Source organism: Eurytemora carolleeae, unplaced genomic scaffold, assembly GCF_000591075.1.
Source record: "Eurytemora carolleeae unplaced genomic scaffold, Eaff_2.0 scaffold357, whole genome shotgun sequence".
Classification (NCBI taxonomy): Eukaryota; Metazoa; Arthropoda; class Copepoda; order Calanoida; family Temoridae; genus Eurytemora; species Eurytemora carolleeae.
Genome location: NW_019396335.1, coordinates 107,316 through 122,916, shown reverse-complemented (window position 1 = coordinate 122,916; position 15,601 = coordinate 107,316). Strand labels below are relative to the sequence as shown.

General features: G+C 30.7%; 1 protein-coding gene across 1 annotated transcript; it reads left to right on the top strand.

The window, feature by feature from the left end:
• Positions 1-1,045: 1,045 nt before the first annotated feature.
• Positions 1,046-15,307, top strand: LOC111701172 (uncharacterized). Its single transcript, XM_023472340.1, has 8 exons — positions 1,046-1,085; positions 5,828-5,898; positions 7,452-7,518; positions 8,246-8,276; positions 9,888-9,925; positions 11,515-11,588; positions 14,914-14,987; positions 15,198-15,307. Exons 2-8 carry the CDS (start codon positions 5,838-5,840, stop codon positions 15,303-15,305), a joined length of 453 nt encoding a protein of 150 aa, XP_023328108.1. The 5' UTR covers positions 1,046-1,085; positions 5,828-5,837; the 3' UTR covers positions 15,306-15,307.
• The last annotated feature ends 294 nt before the right edge of the window (positions 15,308-15,601 follow it).

Here is a 15,601-nt window from a genome sequence, read left to right as displayed (position 1 = left end):
TAGTTCTGCAAACCCAGTGTTAGTTTCAAAGCAATGTACGAAAATCTATCAAGCCTTGCAGTACTGTCATCATATCACATTTTAAGAAAACGAAAAACACTAGACTATGAAAGAGAAACTCCATTTCTGAAAACCACCTCAGAATAACTAAACTTTACTATACTCATGCTAATGTCAATTATAAAATGCGATATCCAGAGAAAAGAGTATTAGTTTATAAACTTTTATATCGTTTAATGTAACTTTGCTTTAGACAAATAGAAATGATGAATAATATATATATATGAACACAAAAAAAGAGTAATAAAGATAAAATATAATGAGTCTTAATAACTTTATATAAAAGTATAGCACTAAAATCTCTTATTTATTTGAGGTATCGGACCGACTGTTGGCTGCTAGAGTAAGTTGTACTCTGTATACAGTATACATATATCTACTAACAGACAGATGGTAAAATCTGAGATTAACATGTAAGAGATGGAAAGACTAGTCAATCCTTTTCCAGTTATTCAATACTCTTCAAAAGAGTAAGGTACGATTTTCTAATTTTTCTTTTAAGTTATATTTGTTTTGACAATATTCATTTTGAAAAATTCCTTATTGTAAAGGTTACATAAAAAGTTTTTTTTTATTTTCGTTCTTTTCTTTGTTTATTCGAGTTAAATGCTTTTATTATTTATTTTATAGATTCATTGTCTAAAAAAAGATTCTTTTATATAATATTTTTAATTTTTTGCTCATATCAGTAATATTAAAGGACGAACTCCTGATAATGCCAGAGTTTTTGGCGAAATAGTTTGAGAAGAAAATGATGTAGTTCTAGTGCTAGAGAATAAGGTTGGGATTTGTTTAAAGACGAGCTAAAGAGATGGAAAAAATTACGAAAATATGAAGAAAAGCTAGGTAATGTATCGGGAGAAATAAAAGAAAAGATGAATACACACGAGAGAGAGAGAGAGAGTGAGTCCGGGGTTGAAAGATGAAGAGAGATATAGAGAGAGAGATTCTAAGAAGAAGAGAGAATATAAGTGTTCCACTCTTCGACCGGATTCTGTGGGGTGGGGACAGCAGCAGAACGTCTGGTAAGTTTTCTCAGATATGTCAAGGGACTGTTTACTCAGATATGTCAAGGGACTGTTTACGGGTTAAGTATAGAAGAGTTATTTATCCTTAAGGGGAGTGACCGGCAATGTAAGGTAGTTAAGAACTGAGTATGCAGGTTGTGGAAAACTTCTTTTGGATTCATTTGAGACATATTAAACTTTTTAAAGATCTGTAAACGTTTTCAGTATTAGTTTCTTTTAAATTATTAAATAACGACGACATAAAATGTAAAAAAATTCTGCAGTAAACTACAGAATTCATGTATGAATGTATAGGAACATGTTGAGAAAATAGAAATTAATCTTAACATCGAAAATAAGTAATCTTGTTCAATTATTAGTTTATATTTTCTCATTATTCTGGTTTCTCATTTCACAAAGATTTTCCGTAGATTTTCTAGAATTATTATTGAAAAGACGACATTTGAAGAATTTGAAGAAATCTGCGAATAAATTCAAAGAAAATAAGAAATTCAATATAATGATGAAAACGAAATAATCGATTTTAGCATTGATTTATTGACAAATTTCTTTTGAGAAATATGTTCCTTACCATCTAATTAGATTACTGTATAATTTTTACTTTATTTTTCGTTGTTGTTATTTAATAATTAAAACAAAACTAATTCTGAAAACGTATCCACCCCCAAAGCAGGAGTTTTGAACGTCGAATTTGCGCTCAAACTCAGGATTTACAGATCTTTAAAAAGTTTAATATGTCTCAAATTAAATCCGAAAAATGTTTACCACAAAACTGCATACTCAGTTTAACTACCTTAAATAGCCTTAAATTGACTGAACTTTATGAAAGTATTTATGCTCACATGGACTCAACAAACTGGGCAAATATCAGTTAAATAAAAGAATGCTTCATGGAAAATTCCCAAACTGCAGAGCAAAATTCATCTTCAGCTCGTTTACAGGAACTGTAAGCCTAATGTTAAAGTGACCCTCCATGCAAAGATGACAATGCGCGATTCACAACGGTACCCTTGAAACCTTTGCCTGATCAAATCTTTAAATATATGTCAATGTTTACAATTTTAAAAATGATTATTTTCAATGGTGGTTTCTTTACAAAAGTGACTCGCGCATTTCTACTTGCAGGCAAACACAGAGAAACTATGAAAATTAAACACTTTTAAACAACAGATCAGATAAAGGCAAAGAGAATAGAATATATATTAGAGGGGAATTTACTGGAAAAAAGTGTGACACGGCCGTTTTGTTGTACTGTTTCCATACTGCAGGTGTACTTCACATATTTATGCTATATAACCTTTTGGACCCTGGAAAATCTAAAATTAATATTAAAAGAAAACCAAATTATGAAATAGGCTGGTTTCATAATTGACCAATGATCATTTCACATAGACTCTATGCTTTTCACTTTACAAACGATGATCTTCCGTTATAATTATAAAGCAAATGATGTTTTTTATTCACCTTATTCATTATAAAGTTTATTTAACAGCTTTAAAAAATTCAAAATTGAAATGGATAGTCTAGGGAACATACTGTATTAATGTACTCTATTGCATATAATTTGTGAACATTTACATGATTTGTACACTTTGAACTCCCTTTCAGGCTGAAAGGGACTGAAAAATTCATAACGAGAGATTCTTTAAATTCCCCTCTAATATATATTCTATTCTCTTTGGATAAAGGTTTCAAGGGTACTGTTGTGAATCGAGGAAAGCCATCTTTGCATGAAGGGTTACTTGAAACTACACTTAAAGTCTTTTTTATGCTTAAATAATCTGTTTAATTATGATTGAGTTGTTAAAAAAGATATTTATAATCAATAATACTTAGATACTATAGATGTGTACAATATGTTATGGTTTTTGTTTTTATAAATGTATTCATGCATTGAACTTCTGCATTGTAAACTTGACAGAAGGGAAAAGTAAAATTTATAAGACATCACTGGTACGATTTTGTTACCTCGTAGCACCTCTAGTTTTGATTTAACGAACCAGTAAGAAAAATTTATTTTCTGTTAAAAATTCAAAACATTTTTGATCTTCTTAATTGCTCTTCATGAACAGGAGTTAGGATTAAAAATATTCAATATTCAAAATTTTCACGTAGTTTATGGTTGTTTGACGTGACTGGGGTTGGTTTCTAGTAATTGTGCGCGCCACGCTGGTTTAACGGTTCGGTTCTTGCCCTAGCAGCCTGTGACTTTCGATCACAATTTGACCTTTTAAACAAATATATTTTGCTTTTTCTCTTTCATACACATCTCACCCACGTTTATTAAATAGAAAAAAGATAAATTCACTCCAGAAACTGCGCTTATTATAGAAATTCACTTCCTGGAACTGCGCTTACAGAGGTTCTTTTGCAGTAACCCACTCATAGGGATTCACTTCCACTTAGGAAATGTGATTTTAGACGGTTTACTAAACTTCCAGGAATCATGCTAACGGGAGTTTACTTCCAAGAACTACACTTAAAATTCACTTTCAAAAACCAATCAAATAGGGGTCAACTTCCAGGAACCATTCTTAGGGTTCCCTTCCAAGAATCTCGATTATAGGGGCTAACTTTCAGAAACAACCCGTTCTTAAGGGTCTCTCCCTGCAGGAACCTCGACTATAGGGGTTCACTTCCAGGAACCTTAATTTTAGGGGTTCACTTCCAGGAACCTTAATTTTAGGGGATCACTTCCAAGAACCTCGATTATAGGGGTTCGCTTCCAGGAAGCGCGTTTGTAGGGGGTCACTTCCAGGAAGCGACTTTGTAGGGGGTAACTTCCAGGAAGCGCGATTGTAGGGGGTCATTTCCAGGAACCTCGCTTATAGGGGTTCGCTTCCAGTAACCGCGTTTGTAGGGGGTCACTTCCAGGAACCGCGTTTGTAGGGGTCACTTCCAGGAACCACGTTTGTAGGGGTCACTTCCAGGAACCTAGCTTCCAGAAACCGTGCTTGTAGGGGGTCACTTCCAGAGACCGTAGTTAAAGGAGTTCACTATATATAGCTAACTAAACTTCACGAAAATCTGAGGTGTTATGAAGACTGAAATAAGGAACAAAAACTTTTCATGTGACTTTTTTCATTTTTTGTATTTTGTGTTCAACTTTAGATGCAAAGCATTGGTTCTTTTAGAACTTTAAATTTTTTTTTTTTTTCTTTTCCGAATATGCTTTCTTACCTTAAAGTTTAAACAAACTGAACTATGTTGTATATTTTGTGTAAATGTAGAATTTGTGTTTTTCTTTCTAATTATTTATTTTAATTAGTTACTTAATTAACTAATTAATTAATTAATTAAATAGTTAGTTGTTTTCTTAATTTAAAGTCAATGCGTTACTCCTACTTTGATCCAATCCCTACTTTATCAGTTCTCCTATTCGTTTCTATTCCTATTTCATAGGTTCCTACTTTGTTCATGCTCCTACTTCGTTAATGCCCCTCTTTTGTTCATATTTTGTGTCCTAAAAACTTTTAGATTGTTTATGTTCCTTCTTTTCTTATGTACCTATTTTGTTTAATTCCTACTTTGGACCTTTTCCTACTTTTTACTTAAAGGAAGTGACCGGTTATGTAAGGTAGTTGAACTGAGTATGCAGTGTTGTGGAAAGCTTCTTTCGGATTCATTTGAGATTGAGACATATTAAACTTTTTAAAGATCTGTAAATCCTGAGTTTGAGCGCAAATTCGATGTCAAAACTCCTACTTTGGGGGTGGATACGTTTTCTGAATTAGTTTTTTAAAATTATTAAATAACGACGACATAAAATGTAAAAAAGTTCTACAATAAACTACAGACGTCATGTTATAGGAACAGGTTGAGAAAATAAAAATTAGTATTATCATCGAAAATAAGTAATCTTGTTCAATTATTAGTCTCTATTTTCTCCTTATTCTGGTTTCTTATTATTCACAAAGATTTTCGCAGATTTTTTTAATTTGAAGAATTTGAAGGAATCTGCGAATAAATTCAAAGAAACAAAGAAATTCAATTTAATAATGAAAACGGAATAATCGATTTTAGCATTGATTTATTGACAAATTTCTTTTGAGAAATATGTTCTTAACTATCTAATAAGATTACTGTATAATTTTTACTTTATTTTTCGTTGTCGTTATTTAATAATTTAAAAAAAACTAATTCTGGAGACGTATCCACCCCCAAAGTAGGAGTTTTAAACGTCGAATTTGCGCTCAAACTCAGGATTTACAGATCTTTAAAAAGATTAACATGTCTCAAATGAATCCGAAAGAAGTTTTCCACAACACTGCATACTCAGTTCAACTACCTTACAAAGCCGGTCACTCTCTTTAAGTCTATTATGTGCTTTTCCCTACTTAGTACTTCTTTGCAATGGTTTTTATTATGTTCCATTGCCTACTTATGTTCATGTTACTTCTTTATTCATTGATCCTATTTTTAACCAATTCCTACTTTCTACCTATTACTGCTGTGTTCCTATGTCTACTTTCCTCCTATTCCTACTTTGTACCTTTTCCTACTCTGTACCTATTCTTACTTTGTAATTGTACCTATTCCTACATTGTTCCTATTCCTACATTGTACCTATTCCTACATTGTACCTATTCCTACATTGTACCTATTCCTATTTTGAGTTGCTTTCATTCCTTCTTCGTCCGACTCCGAAGTCTTCTTAATATGACAAAAAATTTTTGGTAATAATGTACGCATTTTTACCTCGTACTTAGAAATTATAGTAAATTTGTTTATTTATTTAGATTGGAAGAAATGTACAGTTTCTTTATAGTTGCTGTGGTTCACACTATAATAGTTGGACTGGGAATTGCAGGTTGATCTTATAACCATAAAGTTAATCTTTATTTCTATATTTTATATCTAAATAAATTTAGTCTTTTCCCCTCAATTCCTTAAAGTTAATCCTTTAAGGTAATCCTTAAACCTAATCCTCAAAGTTAATCCATAAATGTAATCCTCAAAGTTAATCCTTAAAGGTAATCCTTAAATTATAATCCTTAAAGGTAATCCTTAAAGGTAATCCTTAAAGGCAATCCTTAAAGGTAATCCTTCTCTAAATGAAATTCTCATAATCAATTCTTTAAGTAATCCTTAAAGTAACCCTGAAAGGTAATCCTCAAAAGTGTTTTATAAAATTATTTAAAGTATTTTTTTCTACTAATTTTTCAAGCAATTTAATCTAAATACTACTAAATTGATCTTTTAATTTGAAAAAGCCTCAAAGGTAAATCTTAATTCAATTTTCGAATTAAATCACAATTTAATCCTCTTAAATGTATAGTTCATTTTTATTAAAGAAGCCTTGAAATTTTTTTTTTACAATTCCATTTTTTTTGATAATTCTTTTTAACTGCTTTCTCCATCCTATTATCTTCAATTTCTCTCCAGTAATCCTATTTTATTTTAATCCTTGCTTTCTCCTCTCTTCTTCATTTAATCTTACAATTGATTTAATAAAAATGGAGATCAATAAGTTGGAACTGTATTTTTCATTTCTGTATCCTAGATCTCAAGATGAAATTTTAGTGTATATCTTGGGATCTATAATTTTGTTACAATCTTTGATTTTATAAACCCTATATCTAAGCAACCCAATGTCGTAGACCTTAGATATTTCAAACTATAAATTCTGATGGATCAAATTATCTAATTATGAAATATCAAAGGTCTACACCATCATGTTGAAAAAATATGGGATTAGAAAATTTTAGTTATGTGGCAAAGACTCAATTCCTTTAATTTTTAAATTGCTCACAGTGGAAATCGAGATCATTTCTCACTAAAGTTTTGGCTTCTGAATATCTATATATTAATGTTTAAATCGTTCGTCATTTTTTAACAATTAGACGTACATTTTTTTCTTAGATTTTAAACAATAAAATTTCACAGAGTTTCTTGACTAATTGTTAGTGTTTTAACAAAATGTGGAAAAATCGAAACTTTTCTTTCGTAATATTTTCTAATAGGGTTGGATTAACTATTTTATTGCTTTTCCATGCAGTAACCATTTTTTATAGTTCTTTGCAATAAACCAAAAAATATTGCGGATTTTTGGTTTTAATTGATGCATATTGAAAATTAAGAATTGACGACTCTTTTTGAGGACAAAATTTCCACTTTTGACAAGCCAAAAATCTTCTCTGGGAACTGGGGTAATGTGAATTGCAAAACAAAATTTGGACACGATTGGTTCAGCCGTTTTGTCGTAATTATTGGATACAGATAGACAAGCAAGATATATAGATTTCTATAGCTGAAGTGCCTGGCATTGCCTGTGGAATTTTAAAAAATCGAATTTTGAAAAAAAATCTTAAAGAGCTTTATTACATAGAGAGATAAAAAAGGGTTTATCATGATATTTTTCAGTAAATCTACGATCTCTAGTGTGTCTTCTTCAACCAGTTATCAATAAAACATACACTTTACTCCTCAGGTTAATATTATTGAAATATTGAAAAGTTTAAAATATTTTGCCCAAATCTCAATGGTACCCTATAAATTTTCTTCCATGATAAATGACGAAGATATTCTTGTCTGTCTCCCAAAAAATTTATGATTTTTTATTGTGGTTTCTCCGTAAAAGTTAAATGTGGATTTATGCATCCTCGATATAAGCAATTTTTCCTCATTGTTGCTCAGATATAGGTTTAAATGGTACCGTTGTGAATCAGGCATGCCTTTTTTAAATGGAAAGGAATTGAGTCTTTGCCACAAACTCTGCTTTTCTAAACCCTATATCTTTGGATTCCAATCTCGTAAACCTTAGATATTTCAAACTATGAATTCTGTTAGATAAATTAATATAAGTTTGAAATATCAAAGATGTACGACATTGGGTTCCAAAGATAAAGGGATTATAAATAAAGAGTTTGTGGCAAAGACTCAATTCCTTACTTGAGATTACAGCTATGGGGCAATCGTAATACTGGCCAATCCACAATTGTCAACATAAAGGTTTAAAAAATTGAATATTTTTTTTCCCGGCAATGTATGGTAGTTGAACTGAGAATGTAGTATATTGTGGAGACATTTTTTAGTAATCATCATGAGACCTATGAGACGTTTTTACAGTGCATATTTGTTTAACAAGAGCGCAAGAGACACCTTTCAGGAATAAAGCAGATTTTAGATATTTGAAAAAAATATTTTTGTTTATTTAGATGTTTGGCCACCGTGGATTCTCTGGTTCTGGTATGTAAATTTGTAAATATGTAAATTTTTAAATTTGTAAATTTCATTTTTTTTAAAATTTTATTCCATTAAAAATCTTTCCGTTGATATTAAATATCTTCTTTAGTATTTTTTTAAACATAAAATTTGAGATATTTTTGATTCCGTCATTTTTAAATATATGTATACTGTATTTGAAACCCAGCTTTGCCTGAAAACTAGACTTTCTCAATAAAAGTCAATATACAAAATCAAGAATAAAAAAGAACATTCCCTTGGTTTCCCACGTTCCCGATCAAAATTTGAGGCAAACTGTATTCAATGCTGAACAGACCTAATTCAGATCTTCGGCTCGAGCCGTAATTCCTTAAACCTGACTTTAATACCCAATCTTCGACCCAACTCTGACGACAGCTTGCGTCACGTGATTGCCAGTTGCAAGATCTTCGACTCGACTTAAGGATTTAGACCCAATGAAAATAAAACCGACCTTGGTTGGTTTTAGTCGAGACTAAAGCTCTGACTCAATGTTGATATATATATACATAGAATATTAAACCGGTTTTCTGAACTCAACTCTGTGGATAATATGATGCAGCTTGAATCCGAAAGCTTAAGGACAGCAATTAGCAATCAAAACATAAACAAACAAATTTCGAGCTCTTCTCCAGCCGACGAACCATCTATATTACAATTTTCCTATGTATGGCATTACTGCGTACTAAAACTTAACCCAGATCTTCGGAGACATCAAAAGAAGTTATAAAATGTCATCTTGACAATTTTTCAATGGGTTTTTGTATGTTTTATACTGAAATCTCAGTAATTGTGAAAATAAATAAGTAGCATGAAATATGCGTTAACAGTTTAAAAGAGCTCCACATAAATAATTATTTAAATAAAAAACTAAATATCTGCAGAATTCCATTTTTTCATTAGGTTTAGAAAACGACATTTTATGAATTTTTTGTTGCCTGCGAAGTGCTGTGTTAAACTGTTAATCAATTAATCATTAACAAAAAAAAATATCAAAATCGTCACTCCATTCCCATGTTTATTGGGACATCCTGTATATATATATATATAAATAGTATTTTCAACTTTTTTCAGTTTAAATAAACATTTTACAAGACAAAAATTTGTCCTGGAAAAAAAATATATGTTTAAACATCTAAAATGTATGTTTAAACTAAACAAAGTTGAAAATACTATATCTTTCTCCACTTGGAGTATCGAGAACTCTTGAAATCCTTGGTATTCTACAAGTGAAGTATATATATATAGATATATACAGGGTAAGAAAAAAAAACAGGGATTATCAATTTTTGTGACAAAATTTTCGGATTTTGGTCATAAATAAAATAAAATGTGATAACAAATTAAAAAATATTTTTGGAACAAAGAAAAAAAAATCCGCAAAACTATTTTTTTTTTGACAAATGAAGTTTTTTGAAAGATTGTTTGGAAAATGTTTATTAAATTGTTTTCCAAATTTTCATAAAAATTTATCAAAAATTTAATGAAATATAACAAAAAATGTATTTGCATTTTCGAAGTCATAACAGTTTGATAATCCCGGGTTTTTTGACTCACCCTGTATATAATATATATATATTTGCTTTTTTATTTCAGGCGTTTTTCTTCCTTTGCTTCTGCCTACCTTTCATCAGGAATAATATTTATTTAGAAGTTTTAACTTTTCTTTTTTAAATTTTAATTTTAATAGTTTTAAAATATTTACCTTAACCCTATTAACTTCAAGTAAGGCACGTACGGGGATTTAACAATTCTGTCCTTATCCCAGCAAGTTGTGACTTTTGATCACGATTTGACATAAATTAAACATAGATATTTCGCTTTTTCTTTAGCATATTTATCGGTATAAGCGTTTTAAATGAACAAGTTTTAAAAATATGTATAAAAGTTTAAGATAGTTGAATTTAGACCAAAATGCGATTAAATTCAAATGGAAGAAACCGAATGCATCTCCCCTTATTTAGTTCAAAGTGTGAAGTTGGTATACTTTCTCATTTTTACTTTCTCATTTTTACTTTCTTAGTTTTACTCTTATTTTTACTTTCTCATTTTTACTTTCTCATTTTTACTTTCTCATTATTGCTTTCTCATTTTTGCTTTCTCATTTTTACTTTCTTAGTTTTAATCTTATTTTTACTTTCTCATTTTTACTCTCTCATTATTGCTTTCTCATTTTTACTTTCTTAGTTTTAATCTTATTTTTACTTTCTCATTTTTGCTTTCTCATTTTTACTTTCTTAGTTTTAATCTTATTTTTACTTTCTCATTTTTACTTTCTCATTTTTACTTTCTTATTTTTGCTTTCTCATTTTTACTTTTTCATTTTACTTTCTCATTTTTTACTTTCTCATTTTTACTTTCTCATTTTTAATTTCTCAGCTTTACTTTCTTAGTTTTACTTTCTCATTGACCCTTTTGGCTGGGGGATGCTGGAGGTAATTTTGACCCCCACCACGTCCACCCTCTATGGTTTACTACAAATATCTACACATATATATATACTTCATAGATTTTGAATATATTACATACACTGTTGTTAATACAATTTTTATCTTTTTAATCTTTTTGGAAAATGAAGTATTGTTAGAAGATATGTATCTGTAATATATATATTGGATTATTAACTTTATGATTATTGTCTATATAGAAAATATTTGATATATTTTCTTCTAAGAACACAACAGAATATTAATAAGAATAACAAGTTCATCAGAAATCCAATTTTAAAAGAGAGAAAAAAACAATTTGTGATAATGACTGTAAAACTTGAGTATAAAAGTTAAAATAATAAACAAGAAATTGGCCGAAGAAGATTCCTTTTTTAAACACATTTTATATTTTGCATCTGTTCAGAAAATGCAAAGCTAGTTCACGCACCTCTGACCCTTTAGTAAAAGTAAATTCAACCTAAAATCTGACCGCGTCAACCTTGTTGCACCGGCTAGTCCTATTATGTATCATCGTTATTCACCCAATGTCCGGGCGATACAGTACAAAGATTGACCCGGAACGGAAATTCAAATGTACTACGGCTGCCCGTGAGTTGCAAGTTTTATTTCCATTTAAAAATCATTAAATTTATTTGTCCGATATTACTCCATATGACAAGAGAAGACCTAACCTCACAAAAATAAAATATTCTGTGTTATTTTGGCTACAGCTTGTATAAAAAAACGAGGAAAATATTCCAAATAATTTGACAAAAATACTTATCAATGAATAGCCGAGACTTTGCAATGGAAGTGCACAACCAGTACCTGCATATCCTCTTAGCCATCAACTCCACGTGTCTCGGAGGTAAACACAGAGACTATCTTATAATTAAATATGGTGACTAGTTATAGTAAAGTATTATTATTATTATTTTTATTTTTGTTAGCTACAGAGCGTCCCATATCATATTAGATTATCTTCAATCTTTAACACCAAAATAAACCCTTAATACTCGAAAAACTTTTCATTTTCCACAAGAAAATTCTTGTATAAGACTTATGTTATTTTTCAAAATGATTCATTCTAATGAAATTTTCTAATTAGTCCCGAAAATCGTAATTTAGACCCGTTCTCGGTCTAATATGATGTGGGACACCCTGTAGTATTAGTAAAGTTCATTTCATACACAAAAAAGTTATAAATTAATGTACTTTTTATGTAATCAAATTAAACAAATTTCAAGTATAAATTCTGTGCAAGTTAATTTAGTAATAATATAGAGTTGGTTGTAGATAACTTAGTAAATTAACTCCATCATTCCAAGCATAAAACCAAAAACTACCAAACATAACACTTTAGTGACTGGATTCCACCCAAACGTGTAAATTACCTAATTGGGTTTCAAATGTAAAACAAAGAGGACCTTATAATTCAATATGGCGACTAGATTTTATCAAAATATTGTTAATAACTTAGTAAATCAACTATATGAGACCAAACGTTACAACCAAAGACGACTACAAATACAATATAGCTTTTTTATCAATTAGTAGAAATTACCTTAACTAATTAGGACCACAAAAGCATATTTCAGTATGGCGACTGTTTTACACAGGGTAACCTAAAAATAATGAGACTTCGGAGACGTCTGTACGAAATTTATTAGTCCTTTTAATTGAACCAGTACACTGTGAGCTCAAGTTAAGATTTTAAATAGTCCAAGGAACAGAGAACAAGGCGATTTTGTAGCGTGCACACTGCACAGACTATTTTACATCGGACGAATTCATATAATTCATAGGGATATTTGTATTGTGTAAAGCATGATCAAAATTTCTGTGTTGAATGTCAAAGTTTCTATCGGGAATGAAAATTTTTAAAATATCGTTAAATATTTTAGAATGTCTTCTTCCATAATTTTTTAAGTTGTTTAATACCAAAGAAAATAATAAAAATATTCTTTAGGAGTCATATTATAGTAAAATTAACTTCAAAGTAAAATAAATTTGAGCAATATATTTTTTAAACAAAATAAACTGCAAACAACCTTTAATATCTAACACAGGTTATGGAAGAGGACATTCAAAACTATTTATCAACTGTTTCGTGGGACGGTGGGACACCCTGTATTATCGAACATTTTCATATATTTGGGCGCTAATTTAGAAATAAAATCCTTCATATTATATGTCTCAGCGGCAAACCCCAGCAAAAATCTTCAAGACAGCATTTAGAAAACTCTTCCGATGTCTTGAATGTCATGTTTTTCTAATCCTATTCACGGTGGACTAAGCCAGCGGGGTCGGTCAAATAGGCCTAGGCCTAGGCCGGGTATTGTAAAAAGTCTGAACGCGCCATGGGAGTTGTCACGGTTAGCCCTCCGACGGGACTATGCCAAGAAAATTGACCCCTGCCGTATGTTAGTCTGGTTAGAGCGACGTACTGTACCAGGATCGGGTCAGTACACGCTGTTATCTGTCAGGCCGGTACAAACTGGGCAGGTCCTGTTCAAATTCAAATTTACTACGGCCCAGAGTGTGTTGCACATATTTCTGGTTCTCACTGTATGTACGTGATTTTTTCTATGCCGCTCGTATATTTTGCAATAAAAAGGCCAACCACTAAATAACACTCTTAAATCAAAGTATTGAATGATTTTCAGGATATGTTCGAAAAATGGAAAACCTACCATTTTCTTAAAAACGGTCAAGAGATTTAATATAAAAAAGGGCTCCTTTTATAATTTTCATCTAAATAAAAAGTTTCAAATTAGGAATTGTTGTCCTCGTTATGTTTAATAAATTGTTGGTTATAGTTTTTACAATCGACTTTTACTCTGGATATGGGCCGGGATCCCAAAAACCCAGTCTTTCAATTTGTGCCCATTTCTAACACTCAGTGTTAGAAATGGGGACAAAATATCACTCTTAAATCATTGTATTGAAAGATTTTCAGATCACAAGATTAAAGTCTCATCATCTATTGTGGCCAAACCTGTAGCTCCATATCATGGAAAACCAGAAAATCTTGTTGATGATAAATATCTAATTATTATTCTAAAAATTCTAGAAACCAATTATTTATGATTAACTAAATATAAAAGAATTATTAAAAACTTAAGCAAAAAAAGTACAAAATGATTATTATTAAAACAAAGGAATTAAGTATTTGCCACCTATTGGTGTCAACCTTTGATATTTTAAACTTGGATAATTTTAATTAACCAAATTGATAGTTTGAAATAGCAAAGGTTTACGACTACAAACATATAGGGATTAGAAAACCAGAGTGTGTGACAAAAACTAAATTCCTTTCTTTGTAAACAAATATATGCATATATGCACACAATCTTTATATAGATTGTTAATTAAGAATAAGAGAGCTTTTACTTGTGTATTTCTTATCACAATGGTCCTGACACTACACAAGTCTATATAGTTTGATTAGCATGTCCAAGGTAATAATACAAGGAAATTTATTTCAGAGGTGTACGCATTTTTTGTACTGCAGTGTACTGTCTTTGGGCGAAAAAGTAAACACAAGACGGATGTCACAGCCTGACATGGAATCAATTTTCACAAAAATAATCTATGAAATATTCTGGTCATAGGAAACTACTATGTGAATTTTCAAAATTATAAAAATTAAATGCTTTTATCCTCCACGGATACGAAACGAACACTGATGCATCTATTCTTGTTTACAAAGTCCTCCCAGAGAGAAATGGTTTCAATACGTGGGCAGAGCATGCGACCGCAATTAACTTTCCTTGCATTAGTCTGTCTATATACTTAATTACTGCTGCATGCAACATACAGAGCAAGGACAGGGCTAGAAAAAATGGTCTTCTTTATATAATTAGACAACTATCAACATTTCATTTGATTAGGACATCTTTAATCTGAAATATTCCTTTTAAAATCTCTAGTTCATGGTTATAAATCATATTTATCAAATTATAATTTTAAAGTAAACCCGTAGTTTTAATTATTACTAAAAAGAGAGGGATAGAGNTGAATTATCAAACATTCTAATACATTACAATATAGGATGTTTAGTACTTTTTGTATTAATGCAGAAACTGTTAGCATGGGTGTACTAGACAATGTTAAGTAACCATATTCATGATTCAAGTGCTGTACAATGTTTTGTAATTATTTGCATAATTGCAGTACTGTACAATGTTCAGTAACTATGTACCTGCTTGTCTGCCTGTCTATTGAAAAGTACTACAACCAAAGAACTGTTGCTACAGTATATAAGGTAATTTCAAAATTTTTTTTAAATTATACTTTTTAAAATCAAAATCAATCTAATTTTCGCAACTTTTGGCTCTGTGAAAAAATATCATATAAACTGTCCTGCGTACGTTGCAAATGTTTAACAATGTTCAACAAATCTTCTAGAAAACATAAACTTATTGAAATTTGAATTTTTAAAAAAATTTGTTCTATTAATTTTTCTTCTATTTAGAGATCACTTCTAATATACTTGGGGTTTGCAGTTGGGTTTACAGTGTGTTTCAACTTCCCAAAATTCCTGGAACTCAACTCTAAACAGTTCTGGGAGGCAGACGAGTAAGTTTGAACAGGGTGTCCCAATAAACATGGGACTAGTAAGTTTGAACAGGGTGTCCCAATAAACATGGGACTAGTAAGATTGAACAGGGTGTCCCAATAAACATGGGACTAGTAAGATTGCACAGGGTGTCCCAATAAACATGGGACTAGTAAGATTGAACAGGGTGTCCCAATAAACATGGAACTAGTAAGATTGCACAGGGTGTCCCGATATACATGGGACTAGTAAGATTGAACAGGGTGTCCCAATAAACATGGGACTAGTAAGATTGAACAGGGTGTCCCAATAAACATGGA

Coding starts and splice junctions, on each gene's coding strand:
- LOC111701172 (XM_023472340.1), top strand. CDS start 5,838: ATGTACAGTTTCTTTATAGTTGCTGTGGTTCACACTATAATAGTTGGA. Junction 5,899..7,451: donor AGTTGGACTGGGAATTGCAG/GTTGATCTTATA, acceptor GATATTTTTCAG/TAAATCTACGATCTCTAGTG. Junction 8,277..9,887: donor CCGTGGATTCTCTGGTTCTG/GTATGTAAATTT, acceptor TTTTTATTTCAG/GCGTTTTTCTTCCTTTGCTT.